Here is a 12,566-nt window from a genome sequence, read left to right as displayed (position 1 = left end):
ATCAAAATAATAATAATAATAATAATAACAACAATAACAACAAACAACAACCTTTACGTACGTTGTAGTTAACCTTCTTATCCAGGGGGTCGGCGTCTCTTTCATACCTGCGTCACCAAATCCGTTAATTTGTTTAATTCTTTTTCAATTAATCTACGTTGATCCATTTCTTCTGATAATTGATTCGTCAAATCTAAAACCATTTTTTCCAATTTATCCACCTGAAGAAAAACAAGAAAAAAAAACACAATTAAAAAATGGGTAAGGGTGAGGTTAGGGTTGTTTCCCCTCCCCAAAATTCAAATCGTTATTTTTAACAAGTGATTAAGTAATGATAATGATAATAATAATAATAATAATAATGAAAATTTACGATTACTATTGATATCGTAAAGCGGAAAGTTTCCTTGACGACGACTATCACGATGTTTATTGATAATAAATCAGACTCGAAATTAAATGGATTTCACGAAACGTGAACAATCAATCAATCAATCAATCAATCAATCATTTGCTTACCCTCGATTTTAAATCCGTAAATTCCTTTTTCGATACTTGCACGGTTTCATCGTGCATCGTCGACTGATCCGTCGAATTCCAAGTAATATTGTCCGATTGTTTGGAAGGACTCATGGAAGTCATGGATTTTGATTTGTCCACGGATGATGATCCTTTCGAAGACATTTCGAAAAATTTAGAAACGTATTCGAAAGTCGATCTCTGACCGATTCCCGATTGAGGACTGAATTGTCTCATGGCAATGTTACCACCACCACCACCACCACCCGCCGCGGTCAATTCCGACATTGAACTCGTCGGAGGTTCCAACGGAGATTGAGCTGTTGTCGGTTTGACATGACCTGAAACAAAAACAAAACAAACAAAAAAGGTTTAATGGACGTGCAAACAAAAAAAAAATTCAATCCATTTCATATTTCATCCTTTTCTCACCAGATTTTTTCTCGAATTTACTACTGTCACCAGATGAATTTTTACTCGAGCGAAGATTCAATTTAAGCTCGTTAACCCACGGAGGTTTATTCTTTTCCCATTCTCTCTCTTTAATACTTTTTTCCTTTTCGCTTGTGTCGGCATTTCCATTCGTCAGCGAAGAATGTACATCCTGAAACATTTTTTCATTTCTCTTTTAATTTAATTTAATCGCGACGACAAGGAAACAAAAAACAAATAGATAACTAATCCGAATCGATAAACAATAAAATCGAATCGATAACATTTTTAAAAAAAATATCGATGCTATCTATCGTTTTTTTTTTTTTTTTATAACCTGTAATAAATTCATATAAATATGAAAAGAAAAAAAAAATTATTAATAATAAGTAAATAAATAATTACAGTTTCTTTCGTTTCTTTGGTTGGTAAACGCCTTCCCGGTGGCCTTGGTCTCGACGATGTTATATGAGTCAACATATCGCTCCTTTCGACTATATCCAAATCAAATTCATCTTTGACACCTGTTAAAAATATAAATAACATTCCATTAATTGCTAGAAATTTTCTTTTTTTTGTGTTGTCGACATTTACGAGCGAGCGAGAGAGAGAGAGAGAGAGAGAGAGAAAACGTCGAAAAAAACGCGGCGGAAAGATCTTGATATGTTTTAAGCATACGTGATCTCGTTTCCGTTCCAAAGGTAAATCGATGGAGTCATCGTCCATTTGCATAATCAGATTTAAGAATAAACATACGCGTAAACAACACGCACACACACACACACACACACATTGCTAAAGGAAGTAAAGAAAGAGTGAATACTAACCGCCAATTCCTGGAGAATGTCCCAGGCAACCCATTTTACTCCCGATTCCGCCATCGATCAAATCGTGAATTTCTCCGCTTAATCTTTTCATCAATCCGCTGTTCGACGTCGACGACAACGACAACGACGACGGCGGCGGTTGTTGTTTGTTCGCGTTGTTGTTTTCAATCAAATCGTTGATTTCTTCGCTAAGTCTTTTCACGTGGCTCGATTTACCGGAATTAGGTTTGGGTTTATTCGTTATCGGCGGAGGTGGTAAAACAGGTTTTTTACTCACTCCCGCCGCTGCGAGTTCGCATGATTTACCCTTGTGACTCGACGACGACGACGACGACGACGTCGATGATAAATCCGTACTACCCTTGTGGTGAAATAAATTTTTATCGGAAGAATATTTTTTTCCCGTGGGAGGGGAGTCCGATTTGCTCTTCTCCGAATTCTGCACGTTTTTTTTATTCAACAACAATCCGTCACTTTGTTTGAATCCCCCTTTTTTCTCATCCTGATCCCTCACGGAATGTAAACCGCCTTCCTGGTGGTGAATTTTTTGAAATCCCGGAGCCATTATCAACGGGATTTTCGATTCCGGTTTATCGAACGTCGCTTTCGTCGGACGATCCGGTTTTTTTTGCTGCGCCCCGGTAAAAGACTCCTCGGGAAGAGGAGTTATCAATTCGACGAAATTATCGGGAAACAAACCGATTTTCCCTCTCAATTCTCCCTTCCACCATCCCTTATCACCGACTTCTTTCGTTATTATCGTTATCACATCATCTTTTCTCAGTGTCAATTCGTCTTTGTTCATGGCATCGTACGTGTACAAAGCTTTACACGTTTCTTTTATGGGTTTCGGAGGCAAGACGGGAGCATCGTCGAAAACTGTCGTCGAATCCGGAGATGATAAAGGAGCCGAAACTTCTCCCTCGCTGTGACACGACGACTCATCGTTGTTCAATTCGACAAAATTCGATGGGAAAACTCCGATTTTGTTTCCTAATTTTCCCTTCCACCAACCGTCTTCGACTTCGGAAAGGAAATCGATTTCGTCGTCCACCTGTAAGAGGAGTTCGTCTTCGTTTTGCGGCGTGTAGGAATATAAAACACGACACCGACGACCTCCGCCTAAAATGAAAAATAATAATAATAATAATAATACAATAACGCGTGATCGATATAACAAGTTCGAAAGCGAAACACAGAGTTTTTTTTTTACTACTTAACCATGGCAACAACCAAAAAATAAATAAATAAATAAATAATGGCGAGCATGTATCGGGGGCAAAGTCGTACATACACTCACAACAATCGTTTTTTTTTTTTTTTTTTTTTTTGCTAACTTTGAAATTTTCAATCCACCATGTTTGTATGATTTTTAGCACAAAAAATAAAAATCACGTTGTTCCATTGAATTGATATCATTATTATTATTATTATTATTATTATTACTATTATCCTTTCCCAGCGGAAAAACATGCCAATTCAGAGAAAATAAATAAAGCTAATATTAATAATTCACATTAATTTTTCACCGAGGATCTTTTTCAATTCACGGCCCCCCAAACACACATGTTAACGCGGGAAAGGTTTACATTTCGTAAACAAAAAATACCTACAACGCTACCTATATTTCGTCCTTTTCACGAACGAGCCTAAATTATGTAAAAAAAACCACCCGGCTCGTTTCAAATAATAATTCATCATCGGATACAAACAACAAGAACAAACGAAAGAGCGAGCGAGAGAACAAACGAACAAACAAACAAACCGAAATAAAAAAAAAAGTAATCATTGGTATAAATAAATCATTTTAAATAAGAAAACAAAATAAAAACAACAACCAAAAAAAATCAACAATTAACTCCTCGCAAATAAAAAAAAAAAAACGTGGCAGGAGAAACAAAAAAAAAATTAAAATAATAATAATAATAATAATAATAATAATAATAATAATGATAATTAATATCGTTTGACGGATCCTCTAAAATTAATTAGTGTAATTCATCATCGTATCGTGAAACATCAACCAATCATTCTCTCCATAACTCTTTTTTTTTTTTTTTTTTTGCTGCTGCCACGATACAAAATCGAAAACGTTTCGATAACGAGATGTAACGTGGTTTTCCACCCGAGGGGGAGGGACGGGGGAGGGAAGGGAAAAGAAAACGCGCGCGAAACCCAAAAGCATATAAACCTAAATAGAACAATAATAATAATAATAATGTCATAGAGGATTTCAAATCTCAACAAACAAAAAAAAATTTTTTTACGCTAAACATTAAAAAGTTTAATTTTGACCGATAGAATTTCTAATGTTGTTGTTGTTGTTGTTTGTACAACAACAACAACAAGCATAAAATTTAAACTTTTTTCCTTTAGACGTTTTTTCAACGTGAGTCACATGGATTTCGCAAAGCGTTGGGGTTGTAACAAAATCCTGAAACTCAATTATTATTATTATTATTATTATTATTATTATTTTTCCGTTCCGCAATTCGACGTGAGTTGCGTCGAATGAAATGAAGAAAAAAAAAAAAAAACGAACAAAACAAACAAACAAAAATCAATTCAGGTTTTATCCTGTTAATACGATTTAAAAATTTTTTTTTTTTTTTTCCTTTTTTAAATTTCACTTTCGACTCGTTCTCTTTCCCCCTCCTCTTAGTCCTGATCTCCCTCCCCTTTTCTACACATTTTCAAATTTTTCAGGTTCGATCAAAAGAAAGACGACCGTTTGTTTTAAATTTTTTTTTTTTTTTTTTTTTTTTAAATTCGAGCATGTCACGACGACGAACGCCCAACGCTCGCTTCGTCTTTTTTTTTTTTCCAAAAATAAATTCACGGCTGGGGCCGAGTTCACATAAATTAAAAACCGGAACCTAGATTTTGTGGTTGTTGTTGTTGTTGTTGGGCAATTTTTTGTTGTTTTAATAAAAATTCGAAAGATTTTCCCTTTCCTTCCATCATCATCCACAGGTATGGACAAAAAGGTAAAAGACACGATTTGTTCCTACGGGAACGATAGATTTTTATTATTAGGTTCACGTAAAGAAAAACAACCAGGTACTTTTACGACAAACAAAAAAAAATTTTTTTCTTTTTAAGGGAACGTAACGGTAAACAGGAAAAAACATTAAATAAATAAATAAAATGTCGGACCATATTCGGGAATAATAATAATAATAAAAATTCAAAAGTTCAAATTCGGGCGTCCAAAAAAAAAAAAAAAAAAAAAAAAAAACGTCGAAATCGCAAATCGTGTAAACGAACAAACAACAAACAAAAAAACATTTTTTCGACGTCTGATAAAGAAACAACCACATTCATGAATTTCAAATGTGCAATCACACACACACACACACACAACAGCCGAAACGACACAACAAACAAACAGGATTTTAATTTCGTCGTGAAAAACGTCATCGAATTACGTAGGAAAAAATTTCGAACGATGACGTCAGAGTTCAATTTTCCGATTTTCCGACGGTCGTGCGCAATTTTTTTCTCAATGTTGCAAGGGAGGGAGGGAGAGGGGGATGAGGAACGTCAACCACAACCGGGTCAGCCTATAGAAAAAAAAAATTACACGAAGAACCCATAATGACCTTTGACCTTTATCATAATAAATCATTTTCATACGTGAGGTTGTATGCGTTTGTTTCCATTTCAAGTTTGCATACCGGAAATATTCACAAACGACGACGACGAAGACAACGACAAACGATCTCTACAACCACTCCCCTCCCCCCTTTTTCTCTTTTCTTCATTCGACTCTCTTTCCTTTTCCGTTTGACCGCAAAATTTTTTAACTTTGTAATCACGTAAATGGAAAGAGAGAGAGAGAGAGAGAGAGAAAAATTGAACACGATACGACTATGGAACGATGCGAAAAATAATAATGATGATGATAATAATAATGTGTGACGTTTGAAAAATAAATACTACCTTTGAAAAAAAGGTTAAGGAACGGAAAAGCACACACGCAAGCGCGATTTACCGCTGCTACCACCACCACCCCCACCTCATTTTCTTTTCCTCTTCCGCCACGTACGCGAATACATATTCATTTTCGAAAAAAAAAAAAGCCAAGCGATAAAAAGGAAAAAAAAATTGCGTGAAAGCTTTTCTCTCTAATTACTTTCCAAATCCGTCGTGGAAATAGCAGAAGAAAATGAGTTCACGATTAAAGCACGAAAGAAAAGTAAAATTTTTTTTTTTTTTTGGTTTGACCGATAACACTTGCGAGGGTCGGATGGATTGTTGTTTTACGCTGTTGTATTATACCTCAAAACAAGCTTTCCACGTTTTCCGAAAAAGGTAACGATAATAATAATAATAAATCGATAAATACGACGAAAATACACATTTTTTACCTTCAACCCCCCCCCCGCTTACCTAATGCGTGAAAAACAAAAGAAAAAAAAAAAAAACATGCAACGGTAAAAATAAAAAAATAGAAACTTTTCTAAGCGAATTGTTTTTTTTTTTTTTTTCTAAAACGTTTCTGCTGACACGTCGAAATAATTTCGCAATTTCATAACCAGGCTTTAAATTAAACAAAAACAATAACAATAACAACAACAACCAACAGAAAAAGAAAAAAAAAAACAAGGACGCCAACACCGACAACAACAACCAACAGAAAATCTTTTTTTTTTTTTTTTAAATTTTCAAGGATTCATTTATAATTGTTTAAACAAAAATAATCGAGAAACTAATTAATAATCAATATCGGTTTCATCATCATCATCATCATCATCACCTTTTCTTTCGACAAACGAAATCGAATATATACAACCAGAAAACAACCAGAAAACGAGACGGAAAAACGTGGAAACAAGTACGTAACCATCGTCATCATCATCATCATCATCATTATTATTTTTTCTCAAACGTTCGGCGAGGCAAATTATACAAAATCACGTGACCTATTCAAGAAAAAGCTCAACGGAAAGTGTAACAACAACAACAACAACAACAGTAACAAACGCAAACGAATTTTCGACCTTTACCGTTCTCAACGAACGCCTTCCTTTCACAAGACAGAGAAAAAAAAAAATAACAAATACGAGAACCCACACGACGAAATTTAATAATAATAATAATAATAATAATAATAATAATGATGATGATGATGATGATGATGATGATGATGATGATGACGGCGACGACGACGATAATAATAATAAAATCAATTCATTAAAAAGTTTTAACCGTTGAGAAATATTGTATTATAATATTCATTTCGGTGCCGCCTAATTTACCGAAACGAAAAAAATTTTTTTGCATTTTTTTCACAACATACACACGCACACGCACGCACGCACACACATGCACACACACACACACACACTCCAGGAGATGGGCGTGGCTAAAAATTTTTTTTTTTTATAAAAAAAAAAAAAAAAAAAAAAAAAAACTTTACTCTAATTTTTTTTTTTTTTTTACACCTTCTTTCGATTAATTATAAAAATTTAAATAAAATAAAATAAAATCGTGACCCGCGAACGACTTTTATAATAATAATAATAATAATAGCGACAACAACGGAGAAACGAACAAAAACGAACAACAACAACAACAACAACTCTAGTTTTTATCCGTTTTTATTAAAAACAAACAAACAAACAAACAAACAAACAAAATAAACAAATGTTCTCTTGTCATTCAATTCTTTTTGGAACCGGTCAGTTAAAAAAAAAAAATATTCTAGAACATTCGTTGTCGAAAATTTTCGAAAAAAAATGCAACACTCCTCCCTCCGTCCCCCTCCTCCTATCACAGGAGAAACAATTATTATTATTATTAATTCTTATCAACGTTCTGTGCCCCTTATATTACCTCGATACCCCTCTCCCCCCCAATAATTAAATTAAATTAAATTTATCGACGAATTAACGGAAGGGAAAATTGTTTTTCCGACAAAAAAAAAAAAAAAACACGCGCAATAAGTAAATACATTATTAATAAATAAATAAATTATTACGGATTAAGTAATCGCGGGTGAACTTTGTACCTGAAAGAAACTTGGCCGAAAGGAAATACCATTCACTACTCACCGATTGCAAAAATATTATTATTATTATTATTATTATTATTAATTTTTTTTTTTCACACCGATAGCGAGAGGGACTTGTTTTGTGTGTGCGTGAGTGCGCGTGCGCGTGATGAAATTATTAATAATGTACGTAACGTAATTGAACTCGCTCGCGCACTTTGTAGTACGAATTGGATTCCTTCCCTTGCCCTTTTTTGTTACCTACATTTTATTATTGTTTTTTTTAAATACCTGAATTACTCGATTTCGATATTGAAATAATAATAACGATAAATGAAAAATAAAAAGTGGTAAAAAAAAAAACAAATTATTACGTCATTAATAATAATAATGATGATAACATCGACGCGTTTTGTGTGTGACGATATACTATTTAAAACACGATTGGTAAGGTAATTTGACAATAAATAAAAAAAAACCCTCTTTCCCTCCACCACTTCTCCATCCCTCCCTCCCCAACAAAAAAAACAATATCATTAAAGAGAGGGATGAGGGGAGAGGGGTAAGGGGAAGGGGGAGAAAAAAAAATTAAATTGTGATTGTTGTTGTTGTTCGACAAGTAAAATTTCATCATAACAACAACAACAACAACAACAATAATAAAATTACTCAATTTACTCGATTTGAGGTTGCAGAAAACTAATCATCATCATCATCATCATCATCATCGAGTTGAAAATTTAGTCATGAGCTAAATAAAAATAATAATAATAAAACTGTGATTCACATAACTTAACCTTTAAACAAAAGATGATGATGATGATACTATACAACCACCACCACCACCACCATCACCACCACTACCACTACCACCATTTAAATAAAAAAAAACTAAATAAATCGAGAGATAGATGGTCAATTAATTAAATTATTTTAATTCATTTGATTATGACAAAAAAATTTAAAAAAAAAAAAAATGTTTAAACGCCTCCATTAATTTGCACACAATGAGAAAAAAAAAAAAAATAACAAAACATTTCATCATCATCATCATCATCATTATTCATTTAAAATGAAATTGAAACATTAAAGAAAGTTACCTTGGTTAAAAGAAAAGAAAAGAGGAAGAAGTCAATTAAATACTTTCCATTTTCATTCGAATTAAACAACCAATTTGATGAACAAAAAAAATCCATATATTACAATCATTCATTCACATTCATTTAGTTTTAGTTTTACACCACAATTCAATTAATTTATAAAATGGAAAAAGGAAAACACAAACGTGTGTGTAACGGAATTGTAAACATCCCTTTTTTCCTCTCTCTCCCCCTCATTCCCCCTCACTTTCCTAAACTTTCTAATTATTAATCATAATCATAATTAATGTGTGTACATGCTTGAACATATCTTTCGATATACATAAGAGAAAACATCATGTGCGAAAAATTTTTTTTTTAGCGAATTTCATTTCATTCAAAACACTGAATTCTAATGTGCATTCAAAAATACATATATTCGAATAAAATGATACAATAGAAAATTTTTGTTTTCGATAAGATTTGTCAATATGAAATATCAATAATTAAACTATTAAAATCTGTTAGCTTTCGACAAATAATATCCTCCCTACAAAAATTCCATATATTTATAAATATCATTATCATTGATAAATAATCAATTATTAAAATAATTTTCCAATTGCATAATGACCCAAAACAAACATAAATTATTTATATAAAATAAATAGAAAACAATTCGATATACAAAAATATAATTCCACCATTTTTTTTTTTTTTTAAGTCAAAATTCTGTGGATGATATCGAATGTATCGAAAAGAAACAGAAAAAATTTTAATTCGAGCAAATTACCCTTACACCCTTAATTTACTTGCATGTTTAATTAATTAATCATAATTACACCTAATAAACTAAATAAGAATAAATGAATTAATTACGTGAGATGAAAATGATTCGTTTTAAAAAAATTATCATGCAAAAAATATCCTAAATTAAATTTAAAAGCACAAGCAGGTGTCGCATGGGACGAGATCAACAAAAGTAAATAATATACGTAGCAGTAAAATCAAATCGAGTTCCTTTTCAAATAATTATTAATAAGAAAAAAATAATTTCTAATAACGTAAAACGTGAATCGTTTCGCAACAATAATGAAATGCGATAATACCTTAACGAAACAATGCCAATAAAACATTTTAAATTAGGCCACACTGCCCCTTTTTTTTTTTTTTTCTCATTCTCGTTTTAATATATGTATGTATAAAACTATAATAGAGACACGAATAATATTAATTTACCTGGTCTTAAAACAACATCCGAAAAATTATTATCGTCCATGGCTTTTTGCCCAATTGAAAACAATTAATTAAATCATTTAACTGATAAATTTTTGTTTCGACATAAAATAAACGAAAGCCCATCCCAAATGATATCATTATCACGAAAACACGACTGACAGAATCGCCATTTTGACAGGTTGTTGTCGTCGTGACGTCATTTTGAATTGTTTCAAAGGAAATTTTTAAAATGGCGCGGAACGCGCGAGTGTAAACGAGACGATTTTTAGCGAAGCGAAAGGGAAAACCATTAGAAACTTTCATCACACTGACATCTATCGGAATTTTTTCGTACTACAATTACTAATTATTTACGCGCTAAAAAAACTTTACAACGATTTAAAATACACATAAATTCTTTAATTACGATTAATTCAAAGTAATTTTTAAAAAAAAAAGGTGGGGGGAGGGGGAAAATACGTTAAAACAATCATTCAAAATGTCGTCTACCATTTTAGATGGACATGCACAAAGAGAAAAGAAGTAAGTGATTTAAATCCCAAAACACCGAATGAGATAATAATAATAATAATTTATAGACTCCTTACTTGTCGGAATAAATTAAAGGAATCCGTGTTAACATAGTGTTCATCAAGTGTTAATTAATTAAACTCGACATAACTGATCCTCCGTGTTGACTAAAATCAAGTGGTTTTATTTACAAATGTACGCCGCCATCAAATTTTCCTCCGTGAAAATCATCTGAAAGTGACAAAAGAATTTGATTTAATACTACACCAGACAATTTAAATATTTTTTTCCATGTAATAAAAATCCGTACTCAGATTTTCTTTGTTTATTAATTTTCATATCATTCACAAAAACAAAAACCTGTACATGATTTGAAATTGTGGAGAAAAATCATCGTCTGCTCAATCACACTTACCACGTGACATAATATCGATCGCATCCAGTCGCATGCTGTGTGTGTGTGTGTGTGTGTCTGTTGTATCGTCTCTCTCTTTCTCTCTCTCTCTCTCTCTCTCCTTATTCTCTCATCCATTCAGTTTTCCATAAACATTTAACGTGGAAATTCATTCGTTTGATTTTCTCGAAGTGAAAATTTTTCTTTTTTTTTTTTTTTTTTTTTGGTTTTCTTTTCTCTTCTAATTCATCGTCATGTAACCTATAAATATATATATATATATATTTTAATTTATGGGTGAGTTTATTTATTTATTTATTTTCTATAAAAAAATTTAATAATAATAATAATAATTTTTTTAAATGTTATCACTCGCCTTATTTTTCCCATTATTATCATCATCACGGATTTTTGTTGTAGTTGATAAAATATACTTTTTAGAAAAAAACTTTTCTTTTTTCTTTTTCTTTTTTTTTTTTCGGTGTGTATCGATTCATCTTTCTCTCGTGAAAATCTCACATATATATATATATATATTTTTTTTCCGGAATGAATTTTCTTTTTTTTCTTTCTTTCTTTTCATATAACTGAAAAGAGATTATGTGTGACTCTCCCTGGAAAACAGCCAATCAAAACGATATCATCATTTTTTTTTCCCATGCGTTCGTGCGTTCGTGCGTGTGTGCGTGTGTTTTTCTTTATTTCTCCTCTCGAAATTTTACTAAAAAAAAAAAACAGTTAACATCTGGAAAATATTTTTTTTTATAAATTAAATTAAATTAAAATAAAAAAAAAAAAAAAAACAATCAACAACCGACTCGACTTTGACTTTAACATCAAACTTGTTTATTATTATTATTTATTATTATTATTATTATTATTATTATTATTATTATTATTATTATTATTATTATTATTATTTATTATTATTATTATTATTATTATTATTATTATTATTTATTATTATTATTAACTTTTAAAAAGTTAAATTGAAATTTATACCTTCGGGAATAAATGTGTAAAAAATATATACAAATACAACGAGAAATGTGCGAGGGGGAGGGGGAAATAAAAAAATAATAATAATACCATGCCGCTGGAGAAAAAAGAGGAAGTGACGTCGGATCATCGTAACATTTATAAAATTAATTCGTGTGTGAGTTTGTTTGTTGTTTCATTTTTCGTATTAATTTTGTCGTGGTTTTAACTTTTTTTTTTTTTTTAATATAATTTTTTATTAGTTTTTTTTTCTTTCTTTTTCCACGTTGTTTTTTTATTAGCTTTCGTATCATCATCATCATCATCATCATCATCGCCTCATTTTTTTCCCCCCTTTTTTAAAGTTTCGTTAAAAACAGGTCATAGAACAAAAAATAAAATAAAATAAAACTTTTTCTTCCTTCCTCCCCTCCCCCTTCTCCTCTCCTCCACACCCCCCGGAAATCCTTTTTTTTTTAAACATTGATCGAACTTTATCGAAACAAAACAAAAAAAAAAAAAAAAAAAAAAAAAAAAAAAGAGAAAAAAATTTTCCGATTCGGAAAATTGTCGTCGTCGTCGTAGATTTTTCC

The 12,566-nt window shown here is 31.6% G+C and overlaps 1 protein-coding gene across 1 annotated transcript; it reads right to left on the bottom strand.

Moving 5' to 3' along the window:
* Positions 1-101: 101 nt before the first annotated feature.
* Phum_PHUM597170 (dab2-interacting protein, putative) lies at positions 102-3,183 on the bottom strand (the record flags this gene model as incomplete). Its single annotated transcript, XM_002432643.1, has 6 exons — positions 102-221; positions 520-860; positions 952-1,123; positions 1,357-1,475; positions 1,779-2,900; positions 3,174-3,183. The coding sequence occupies 6 exons, from the start codon at positions 3,181-3,183 to the stop codon at positions 102-104; spliced, it is 1,884 nt and encodes a 627-aa protein (XP_002432688.1).
* Positions 3,184-12,566: the final 9,383 nt, after the last annotated feature.

The sequence above is a fragment of the Pediculus humanus genome, genomic scaffold (genome assembly GCF_000006295.1).
Source record: "Pediculus humanus corporis 1103172108315 genomic scaffold, whole genome shotgun sequence".
Taxonomy (NCBI): Eukaryota; Metazoa; Arthropoda; class Insecta; order Psocodea; family Pediculidae; genus Pediculus; species Pediculus humanus.
The sequence above is the reverse complement of the archived record's forward strand: the minus strand, read 5'-3'. Positions and strand labels throughout refer to the sequence as shown.